The sequence below is a fragment of the Castanea sativa genome, chromosome 1 (assembly GCF_040712315.1).
Source record: "Castanea sativa cultivar Marrone di Chiusa Pesio chromosome 1, ASM4071231v1".
NCBI lineage: Eukaryota > Viridiplantae > Streptophyta > Magnoliopsida > Fagales > Fagaceae > Castanea > Castanea sativa.
Genome location: NC_134013.1, coordinates 82598047 through 82610995, shown reverse-complemented (window position 1 = coordinate 82610995; position 12949 = coordinate 82598047). Strand labels below are relative to the sequence as shown.

General features: G+C 33.5%; 1 protein-coding gene across 1 annotated transcript; it reads left to right on the top strand.

Annotated features, from left to right (window-relative positions):
* Window positions 1-7966: 7966 nt before the first annotated feature.
* LOC142634889 (putative leucine-rich repeat receptor-like serine/threonine-protein kinase At2g24130) lies at window positions 7967-11799 on the top strand. The gene is made up of 2 exons (XM_075809137.1): window positions 7967-10490; window positions 11272-11799. The coding sequence occupies exons 1-2, from the start codon at window positions 7967-7969 to the stop codon at window positions 11673-11675; spliced, it is 2928 nt and encodes a 975-aa protein (XP_075665252.1). The 3' UTR covers window positions 11676-11799.
* Window positions 11800-12949: the final 1150 nt, after the last annotated feature.

The following is a 12949-nucleotide window of genomic DNA, read 5'->3' as shown; positions in this document are numbered from 1 at the left end:
GATTTCTAGAGAGCAAAAGTTCTTGTGAAATGAACTGTTGAGACTGGAGAGTAGCACATATAAATGATAATTACAATCATAGATACTTGACAGTCTCAAGCCGCCAAAGACCTTGTAGTTGAATTGACACCTCTCCATGCACAAAGTGCTTGAGGGTCTAGTGGAGAAAGTGTTCGAGCTACGGGATTAGCAACATGTTGTAATTATCTCTAAAAAAAAGACAGTCCCAAGCCTTCTCTGATTTAGTTTCATCATTCTTATGTTTGTTTATGACATAAAAACAGCTCGACTCCTTAGTACCTAAAATTTCTCTCTAATGGACTACAATTCTTCTGTTCTCATTTGTTTTAAATACTTTCCAAATAAATATTTTTCTCAACTTTAATTAATCGTGTTTGCAATTTTCATGGTTATCAGCTATCACACTTGGATGAATAGGATTGAATCAAAATGTTTTAATTTTAGCTCCCAATTAGTTTGGAGCAACATCCATTAACCCACTGTGTGCCTATGATGATTAAAGTTTGGATCTTTGTTGTGACTACACACTCAACACCCTGATTTCAACCCAAGCTCAATCCCTCCAACTCTTTCCCCTGGGGATTTTGATCATATTTGAGAAGCCTAACCTTTATATAATTCGTATTGTAGAAATGTATCACGGTTGGACTGATAATTCCAATTAAACAAATATGACTTAAGTAGAGTAAGCAGATGCCAGCCCAGAGGGTGTTCTTGGCCATCAACCAAATAAGCCAACTACCCCCAAATTGAAACTGACGTTCTTGGATTGGGGCGGCCCGAAGCATTTGGGGCCTAAAGTGAAAATTAATTATTTTATTTTAAATGCAAAATTATTACAATTAAGATGAACCATGTAGAATTTTTTTTTTTAAACAAAGAGTATAAACACACAAAATTTGACAAAATGTTTCACATATGTTGATGTGGCAGATTAATAGGTGGTAAGTAATAGAGTGATGTTAATGATGAATTTAAATGACAACTAGTAAAAGTTTGCTAATTCAACTATTGTGAAAAATGTTGTAAATTTTTTTGTGTATTGCTTTTGTTTTTTGAGAAGTGCTATATTTACAATATTTTTCACAACAAATCTTAGGTGTTAAATTATTACTAATTTTAATTTGAACTTACCACTAAAATTATTTTTTGGCAACAATAACAGCCTGTAACAACTTACTACTTAGGATTTGTTGTAAAAGTGTTGTGAAAAATCTTGTGGAATGTAGAAATTTTTTTTTTTTTTCATTTGATAAAAAAATATTTTTTTATTTATTGGCTAATATTTGGGTTTAATTAATACTATTACAATAGAAGAAATAATCCTATTGGTTAAATTTTTGGGGGCATTTTTTTTACTTGGAGCCTTAAGCGATTGCATCAATTGCTTATAGCATAGAGCCGACACTGTCACTTTCACTTCTGGAGTGGGAGAATAGAAAATGGATAGATGATAAAAAAGTAAGGGGATAGAAGATATTTTAGTTTCCCTCATTTGTGTTTGGTTGAGGAATGGAAAAGTGGAGGGGTAAAAAACTTATGAGTTTGTTTGAAGAGAAAAGTGTGAGGATGGAAAAGGTAGTTTGCGTGAAGTAACTCTTATGTCTTGATTACATAGTATATACGAACTAATTGGATACATTTATAAAAATGATACAATACAATTATAGTTATATTCTAACTTATTTCTCTTTATTTATTTTTATATATAAAAAATGTGATTAATTAAATGAGAAGTGTTATGTCTACAACATTTTCACAACAAATTATAGGTTCTAAATTAAACCTATCATTACAATTACTTTTTTTGCCTACCAATAACAACTTACCATATATGATTTTTTGTGAAAATCTTGTAAAATTGTTGTAAACATGGCATTTCTCTAATTAAATTGGTTTTAAATAAATTAAAAAATAAAGAAAAAAAATTCTCAACTTAATTGTGGAAGTTAGGTCCTCATTCTTCTGAATTTAGTATTGTTTAATTGTTTTGGCGGGAACTACAACTATAAAAACACATTTTAGTTACAAACTTGCAATTTCACTATACCATAACCAAAACAAATAAAAGAGATTAGTGTTTGGGAGTCTTGCTAAAGAAGAAAGAGAACAACGAGTAGGAAGAGGGAACAATGTCTCTGACCCAAGATGGATGCCGTGTTTACCGAATGATTGTGAAGGCTAAAATGACTGGCATTATTAGGCTTCGTCCAAATCTTGATAATGGTTGGCAATCACCATTTCTTGATTTTCCCATTAAGGTACTTAACTTTCTTAATTAGTTTCTTAGTTAGGGTTTACTTATTCAGCACTTAATTCACTTTTCTTTTTCATTTTCCATTAAGCTTATGTGTGATTATTGTGGAGATAAATCACCATTCTTGTATGTAAGTCAAAATGACGGAGTTAGGTTAGGCATGAAGGTAGAGTCTACAACTTCTTGTATGAGGTAACTATTGCCCTTTTCATTTGATGGGCTTCGTTATTTCTTTAGTAGTTGCTTTTCTTAGGTTTTTTTTTTTTTTTTTTTTCGTAATTGCTTTTCAATCCTTTTAATTTGATGTTTTTTTTTTTACGTGTCCAGATTTCAAGTTAAGAACTGCCCTGAGTACACTGATTAGATTGGATGGCAGGCCCTAAACAAAAAATATCAACATGCCTCTCATATATCTGGGCATTGATGGGATGTCACCCATCCATGGATTACCACTATTTTTTTTGCGAATTCATTGCAAATAAAATAGTGGTAATCCATGGATGGGTGACATCCCATCAATGCCCAGATATATGAGAGTCGTGTTGATATTTTTTTGTTAAGGGTCTGCCATCCAATCTAATCAATGTACCTAGGGCAGTTCTTAACTTGCAATCTAGACATTGTTGGTAAAAAAAAAAAAAAAATCAAATTAAAAGGATTGAAAAGCAATTACGAAAGAAATGAAAAAAAAAAAAAAAACCTAAGAAAAGCAACTACTAAAGAAATTACGAAGCCCACCAAATGAAAAGGGCAATAGTTACCTCATACAAGAAGTTGTAGACTTTACCTTCATGCCTAACTCTGTCATTTTGACTTACATACAGGAATGATGATTCATCTCCACAATAATCACACATGAGCTTAATGGAAAAAGAAAAAGAAAAGTGAATTAAGTGCTGAATAAGTAAACACTAACTAAGAAACTAATTAAGAAAGTTAAGTACCTTAATGGGAAAATCAAGAAATGGTGATCGCCAACCATTATCAAGATTTGGACGAAGCTTAATAATGCCGGTCATTTTAGCCTTCACAATCATTTGGTAAACACATTTGGTAAACACGGCATCCATCTTGTGCCAACGACATTATTCTCTCTTCCTACTCGTTGTTCTCTTTCTTCTTTAGCAAGACTCCCAAACACTAATCTCTTTTATTTGTTTTGGTTATGGTATAGTGAAATTGTAAGTTTGTAACTAAAATGTGTTTTTATAGTTGTAGTTCCCGCCAAAACAATTAAACAATACTAAATTCAAGAGAATGAGGACCTATCTTCCACAATTAAGTTGGGAATTTTTTTTCTTTATTTTTTAATTTTTTAAATTGATTTAATTAGAGAAATGCTATGTTTACAACAATTTTTACAAGATTTTCAAAAAAAATCATATGTGGTAAGTTGGTATTGGTACGCAAAAAAGTAATTTCAATGATAGGTTTAATTTAGAATCAATAATAACCTATAATTTGTTGAATGATGAATGATGAATCAATAATTGCTTTTCAATCCTTTTGTAGAAAGGAAAGACAAAATATGATGAATGATGACTTCGGGCAATTCTGAGATTCGATCTGTGGCACCAACTCTATCATTCATATTGCTCAAATTTCTTCTTTTGTGCTCCATTATAATTGATGGCTGCTCCTGCTTTGCCAAATATTAGTCATAAAAATAATTCCAAAATCTCGAGATGCAAATGCATACCATATCATGTATGTATGAAGAACAAGTAATAGAAAAATAGCTAGACATCGCTCACTCATTAAAAAAAAAAAAATCCTTTTTTTTTTCTTGAGAAAAAGAAAATCACCTATGAAATCCAGCTGTTCTAGCATGTGCAATGTCATGCATATAAAGATCGTTGTTGTGAATATTAACCTGTATGGCTGTATCTATTTTAAGATATCTATACCATCTGTTTGATTGTATTTATTTTTAATTAGAAAAAAGAAAGACATTTTTACATATAAGTATATAACAATCGACTAATAAGCTTAAAACAACTATAAACTCTAGCTACAGCTGACTTTTAAAAAATGTTGGCTTGAAATTGGGTTTCAATCTAGTCTTGTTTCAGTGTATGAATTAAGAAATCAATCCTCCAAAAACCTCCAAAATATTATCACCCAAAGTTTCTATCAATATTGTTGTTGTCGTTGACTGTTTCTATCAACAGTCAATTGATGTGTGACTTGGAGCAATTATCATAAACTAAACATCATAGATTTAAAATTTTTTAAAATTCACATTAAATACAGTAATATTATATAATTTACCTGAGATATTCCCGTCACAGTTAAAAAAAAAAAAAAAAAAACTTTCTTTATTTCTTTTTCACAAGCGCAGTTCTCTCTCTCCTTGGCTTGGCTGTGTTTTGGCTCTCTTTGCAAAACCACACCAAACTATGTTATATATATTATATATAATAATCTTTACCGCCTCAGTATCTCCTAATCCAATTGTAATAAGAAAATCTGATGTGATGACTATCTATTTCTTGAACCTCACGTTATCATCAAAATTCTTATTGAAATAGGATACATGTTGATTTAGGAGACTTCGCAAGTTCACGGGTTTAACGTTTAACGTTTAAACATTAAAATAAAATACCACAATCCTTCAAACGGAAAACATATCTAACTAAATATATATGTATATATATTTTTTTTTTTTTGCTGAAAAAAATATATCATATATGTGGATTGGACTTTGTGCACTCAGGGCCGGCCCTAGGCAAAAGGGACCAATAAACCCATGTCAAGTGGTCTGTGCACCGTCCAATGGTAAATTAAAACAAAGAGTTTGGGCACTGCCAATATAAACAGTGATTTCTCAAAAGACTTCCAACCGTAGTTTAAGGCAAAGCTTTAAACAGCTTCAGTGGTTGAGCTATTAATTTTGAAGGTTTGCTTAAAAAATTTTATTTGCTATATTAAACACTTGAAAATTTTTATTAAATTTTTTTTTATAAGTATAAGATTTTATGTACGAAAATATCTTACTTCCAAACAACTGAAACATAATATAATTGTTATTAGAATGTCAAGCTGCGGAGTTCTAGTCCTAGGCCTTTTGGATTTTTTAAGATTTCATCACCATCTATTCCAATTTAAAAATATAATATAAAAATGAAAATATGGATTTCTTTTAAAATGTTCTTTTGAAATTTCTGATTTCTTTACACCAATATTTTAAAGTAAGAGGTGCAAAATTTTTACAACTTGATTGGACAAATTAAAACTTATAACTTGACTAAAACAACCAAATATCAAACAAAATTTAATTAAATTATCTCTATTCTTCTCCAAATTGGATCCATGCTGTTTCCTGCAAGTACTGCTGGGACTCTTGTCCTGATATATATAGTGATAAAAATCATAGCATAACAGGCTGGTTTTGGATTGAAGGCTATGGCATGCAGCTTGCTCAGGAGGCTGTTGGCTGAAATTTTCCATAATGAAAATTTATACCACTACATTGGTTGATTTTTTGAGGGAAAGATAGACGCAGATGAAATATTTGCAGCAAATGTTTCTTTGCTGTAGGAGCTAATTTTTAGAGGTCATCTCAGGGATGCAAAATCAAGAGTTTTCTTTGTACCTTTTTTATTTTTTATTTTTTGTGTGTGGGGTTGTTTTAGTCAAGTAATAAGTTTTAGGGATGCAAAATTTGAAGGTTCTTTGTACCTTTTTTATTTTTTGTGTGTGGGGAAGAAGTGGGGGAACAATTGTTCCCATGTAATTTGTTGTACACATATTGTATCAAATAGAAAGGCAGGAAGGGATTTATTCATATGTTGAAAAGGCAAACATATACTCTAAAAAGCTCAGTTTCAGGTGATGTTTTTAGGTAGGAAATAGATAAATTTAGTAGATATAAGAAGGTGTTTCACCCCTAGGGAAGAGATATGTGAAAAAATCTTGAGAGATGTCTTGTTCATTGTTTAGAATACCTAAACCAAAGCATCAATTTAACCATCAGAGTGTCCTTAGCTGATGATCAATCTCATGATAAGGGCTTTCTCTTTCTTTGCAAGAAAGATTGAGCCACCAACCATCTCTTTTCTTGTGATCTTCTCCTATTCTTAAATCCACCTCCAAAATTATATATATGCACACGCACCATGCATGCAATAAGGGGTCATGGAGGATAATTGTTATTAACTAGCAAACAACTATGTAATCACTCACAAAATATTAACATTCAGGTAAAAAAAAAAAAAAAAAACTTTGACCTCAGAGTAACTTCACTTTGTGTTTAATTAGTTTTCCCTTTTGTCTTTTGTCCTTATAGTTAGTTTTTTACTTCTAATTTTACCACGACATCAATCTCTTTCAGTAGGTTAGTTGCATGGTGGGCTACATCTTTGTGAGTGCAATGCATGATACCCAAATGAAATCAGGTATGGATCATCTTTTGAACTGAAATCAACGTAGTGCTAAAACACATCACTCTCAGACGACAAATGTGCCAAAACCAATACCCCCAATTAATGCCAAATCACCGTCCCTAAGCATGCCTATTATGCTACATTTCTCTTCCTAAACAGCACATCATCCACTAAATTAGTCCAAACTCACCACTCACAAAGATACCCATGTTCTTCTATTCTTCAATTAAAAAAAAAGAAAAAGGAAACCCACATGTTTCACAAATTAAAGCACAATATTGTCTGCTATTAATGATCTGTTAAATATAGAGATACACTCAATTGCACATATTCCTTTTGGGAATATAAACGATTTTCCATATATGTGAAAGGTAAAAACATACCGAAAAATAATACACATAAGACAATCACGTGACACAAGAAATTACTTGATTTGGTAATTTGCCTATATCCAAGTAGTGATTTCATTATTTTCAGGGTAAAATACAAGATGCAGCAGTATAGTTTTTGAGAGATGCTACGTCCACAACATTTTTAAAATATTTTCACAACAAATCACAGGTGGTTAGTTGTTATTGGTTTAAATTTGAACCTAACACTAAGATTACTTTTTTGTCCCAACAATAACAACTAGTAATAACCTGCCACTTAGGATTTGTTGTGAAAATATTGTGAAAATATTGTGGACATATCATTTCTCATAGTTTTTCTTTCTAAAAAAAAATACACAAAACTTTAATATGAAACAACAGTATTTATATCCTACACAGAGGATTTACAATGAGCTAAAAACTGGCCAAAATTTTTTAGGCTTGAGCAGACCAAGCCTTAGAAAATCTCCCGTTAAAAAACAACACTTTATATTGGATTGGGTTATAATTCAAATCAAACACAAACTACGCTCCACAACTCTAACAATTTCATACACAGTCCATTAAAATTGTGTTTTTCAAAACATGGTTTCAATCAAAATTGTTATTAAACAATTTCATAGGAGTGGGTAGGGAATGTGTGCAACAATGGGTGTGTCATGTGTGATAATTGTTGTACTCTTAATGGGTACGTGGGCAAGTGCTTACATGTACACCACCATTGCATTTGCTACACGAATCTTAACGTTACTTATGTGTCATGCCATAGTTCCAAACTTGTTTTGTGGCTATAAATACATCTCCTCCTTCAACGGCAGTGAAGCACAAAATATTAGAGTTCCCAAAGGGTTCAGATTTTTTGTAGCATTACAATTCCTTCTTAATATTGGACACACATACAGCTTTCCCTCTCCTTATAAATCAATACCACAATGGGTTTTTGTAAATTTTCCATGTACAATTTCCTATATTTGGTCATTGTTGTTTTGTTTGGTGTCTTTGGTGAGCAAAATTCTCAGCTTATGAATGACAAAGTAGCACTGCTTTCTTTCATGTCAGAGATTGTTTCAGACCCTGGAAACGTCCTCGAGAACTGGAACTCTTCGGATGTTCACGTTTGCAACTGGGCAAGAGTGAGATGCAACAATGCACGTGACAGTGTCGTAGAGCTTATTCTCAATGCAACATGGCTAAGTGGCACTATTTCCCCATCACTAGCCAATCTTTCTTCCTTGGCTGTCCTTGATTTGTCAATGAACTCCTTTGAAGGTCCTATTCCAAAAGAGTTAGGTTCTCTCACTCAGCTTAAACAACTTAGCTTGTCATGGAACTTTCTTGAAGGGAAAATTCCCTATCACTTGGGATTTCTTCAAAAAATGGTATATCTTGATTTGGGAAGTAACAAGCTTCAAGGTGAAATCCCAGAATCACTTTTCTGTAATGGGTCTTTATCCTTGCAGTACATAGATCTTTCTAACAATTCTTTAAGTGGAGAAATCCCCTTAAAGAATGAATGTGGGCTTAAAGAGTTGCAATTTCTTTTGCTTTGGTCGAATAGGCTAGTGGGACATTTACCACGAGCCCTTTCAAATTCCACACGACTTAAATGGCTAGACTTGGGGTCTAATATGTTAACTGGGGAGTTACCGTCAGAGATTGTACGTGAAATGCCAAAGTTACATATACTCTTTTTGTCCTATAATGACTTTGTTAGCCATGGTGGTAACAACAACCTAAAACCTTTCTTTGCTTCCTTAGTAAATTGTTCTGACCTCAAAGAACTCAAATTGGCGGGAAATAACCTTGGTGGGGAAATACCTCCCATTATTGGTGATCTTTCTACCAATCTTGTAAAGATTATTCTTAGTGAGAATCTTATCCATGGATTTATTCCACCTCACATTTCAAACCTTGTGAATCTTACCCTCCTAAACTTGTCGAGTAACTTATTGAATGATTCAATCCCACCTGAACTATGTCAAATGGGAAAGCTAGAGAGGGTTTACTTGTCTAATAATTCACTCTTGGGTGAGATTCCGCCAGCTCTTGGCAACATTCCCCATCTAGGTCTTCTAGATTTATCGAGAAACAGGCTATCGGGTTCAATTCCGGATAGCTTTGCAAACCTTCCCCAGTTAAGAAGACTCATGCTTTATCAAAACCAGCTCTCAGGAACAATACCACCAAGTTTAGGTCAATGTGTCAATTTAGAAATTTTAGACCTCTCCCACAATAAGATTTCTGGGGTGATTCCTAGTGAAGTTGCAGGGTTGAGGAACTTGAAGTTATACTTGAATTTGTCTAGCAATCACTTATATGGGCCTTTACCATTAGAGCTTAGTAAAATGGACATGGTGCTAGCTATAGATTTATCCTATAACAATCTCATTGGCACAATCCCAACACAACTCAAAAGCTGCATTTCACTAGAAAGTCTCAACCTTTCACATAATTTTTTAGAAGGCCCCCTTCCATTTTCAGTAGGGCAATTGCCTTATCTTCGATCACTTGATGTGTCTTCAAACCAATTGATTGGAGAGATACCGCAATCTTTGCAGATGTCCTCTACTCTCAAGCATGTGAACTTCTCTTTCAACAAAATCTCTGGAAAAATACCTAACGAGGGAGCGTTTTCATCGCTCACCATAAGCTCTTTCCTTGGAAATGATGGCCTTTGTGGCTCAATAGAAGGCATGCCAAAGTGCTCAAATAGACATTCTCATCTTATGCTTATTTTGTCGGTTCTTCTCTCATTATTTTCAATTCTTATTTTGTGCATATTTGGGTACTGCCTTGTACAAAGGTCAAGAATCCAATCACAATTGGAAATATTCAATGGAGGAGACTTGGACCTCAAGCACCCTAGAATCTCATACGGGCAACTCAATGAAGCCACTGGCGGGTTTGGTGCTTCAAGCCTAATTGGTTCAGGCCTATTTGGTCATGTCTATAAGGGAGTTCTTTGTGATAATACAAGAATTGCTGTGAAGGTTCTAGATACAAAGACGGCTAGAGAAAGTCCATGGAGCTTTAAGAGAGAATGCCAAGTCCTAAAGAGGGCAAGGCACAGGAATCTAATAAGGATAATCACAATTTGCAGTAGGCCAGACTTTAAGGCTCTTGTTCTTCCACTGATGTCGAACGGAAGCTTGGAGAGGCATCTCTACCCAAGCCATGGATTGAAACGTGGGCTAGATTTGATACAGCTAGTGAGCATATGCTGTGACGTTGCTGAAGGAGTGGCCTACTTGCACCATCATTCTCCAGTTAAAGTTGTACACTGTGATCTAAAACCAAGCAACATTCTTCTTGATGATGACTTGACAGCTTTGGTAACTGATTTTGGAATTGCAAGGCTGGTTAAAGGGGGTGATGAGAGTGCTAATGTGAAGGAAACAATCTCCATCTACTCAACAAATGGCTTATTATGCGGGTCTGTTGGCTACATAGCTCCTGGTAAGTAATTTTCTGCCAAAGCTAGAAGCCTAGAATTAAATATAATTATATTTTCCTTATGTGATTATGTGTTAGTTTTGTAGTTAGAATTCTTCATAGTGTTTATGTAACAATATGGTTGCCCTTACATATTTGCTATATAAAAGGTTATGAGCAAGTCACAAATCTTTATTATATCATTCAGTTCACACTTCTTGCCTAGTTTGTGCAAAAAAATTATGTTGAACATTCTGCAGACCAAATGATTTGTCAAAATCAATTAGTCAGTTGGTTTTCCTTCTTAGACATTGAATAGCCCCATACTTCTCAGAAAAAGCATAAATAGAGTTCTCTGTAAAGTCAAGTAAAATGATAAGAATAATAATTTAATGAGTTAGGACCTTATTGGTTTAGGCATAGTATTCACTATACTAATAGATTATTTGTTCACAATGCTAGCAATAATTACAACGTAATTTAATAAGTTATGACCTTATTGGTTTAAGCATAGTATTCACTATACTCTTAGATTATTTGTTCACAATGCTAGCAATGATTACAACATACTACATGTCTTGGTACCCATTTTCCATTACACCGAAAGTCTCCTAAGGAAATGATGCATCACACTAAGATAGAATAAACTAAGGAAACTGCTAATGCTATTACTGTTTTACTAAAAAAAATTATTTACAAATTGACATGATAACAATTATGATTTGTGTCACCTTAACAGCATAATAAATATAAATATTTCACTATCATACTGATTGTGCTCTTTCATCAATTTATCCAAATGCAGAATATGGATTGGGTAGAAGCGCTTCCCCTAAGGGTGATGTGTATAGTTTTGGGGTCCTTTTATTGGAAATTGTAACGGGAAGGCGCCCAACAAAAGTTCTTATTGATGAAGGCTCAAGCTTGCATGAATGGGTTAAGAGTCACTTCCCCTACAGGATGGATCCCATAGTTGAACATGCTCTTGATAGGTGGACCCCGTCAGTCATGCCAAAGGAATACACCAAAATATGGAGAGATGTGATTCTAGAAATGATTGAGCTTGGTCTTATGTGCACACAGTTCACACCTTCAACTAGACCAACCATGCTGGATGTAGCCCGTGAAATGGGACGGTTGAAGGATTATCTCTCTAATCCTTCCTCACTGCTAATTAAAGAAGAGCCTCCTAACATTGATGGTGTTTGATTTGTTAGAATTATGTGCCCTCAAAAACCAATTTTATAAATTTTTATATGATAATAAATTTATTTTAATATATTATAATTATTTTTATTTTTCACTATTTGAATGTTGAACTGTGATGTCAGCTTTGTAGACATAACATGTTGATGGTTAAGCAACCAAAGACAGAGTGATAATTTCTCATAGACTATCAAATTGTCCAAGTTGTGGATATTAACAGAATATTATTGTTTTTCTCTATTTCCTACAGATCAACAAGCTCTTTTCATCTCAATATTGCATCAAAACCATCTAAAGATTTCTTTTCTATTTGTTAATATTAGGGAGATAATGCTTTGTAGTTAATATAATATATAGGAACTTTAGCTTTTAAGATGTTATCTCCTTTGACAGATAATATTTTAATTAATTAGTGCAATTAGTAAGGAAGGTTAAAGTTGTGAATCATGAATCACAAATCTCATTTGTTCTATTAGTCAATGTATGTCTTAAAAAATTGCAAGATGTGTTTGTAACAACCCCAGAATGATTTTCATTACATTTGCACTCAGTTCTCCTTTTGCATACCAATTGATATGGAATTGCTAAATAAATACCTAGTGGAAGGTGATAATAACACTATATTCTCACTTTATATGATGATACAAACCACTTGAGATCATTTTTTTATCCCTAATGTAGCACTTGGAGGCCGCTACACCACCGTATATGCTGAAGTAGGTCAAATTGTCCTTCACAAACGATAGGATAGAGGGGTTATAAAAATGAAATATGCAAATGCGCAGCAAATTGATTTGAATAACACACAAAAGTAATGTTAATGTTTATATTTAAACAAACATAAAGATAGAAAACTTAGGCAATTGTGTTTCATGACTAGGCCTAGGTATAAGAATATTATGCTATATCAAATTGTCAATGCTTTCTCCGTTTTTCAACACACAAAAAGAAAAAAACAAAAGAAAGAAAGTTGTCAATGATTGCTTGCCTAGAGAATCACTTTTCACCAATGTCCGGTCTACTATCTATATCTTCTCCATTTCTCACCTACTATGACCATAACCTACTACCTCTCCATCTTTTCTGTCACACCCCAAACCCAAGCAAAAGCTACGCATGTGACAATGGTCGCATGCTTATAAAGTAAGCAATCTATTAAATTTGCAAGGCCTTCTTAGTAACTAAATTTTATCCTCAATAATTATACAACACTAATCGCCGACTCGCGTGTTGCGCGTAATAATATTTTTTGGGTGGTCTCATTCTCAAACCCAATT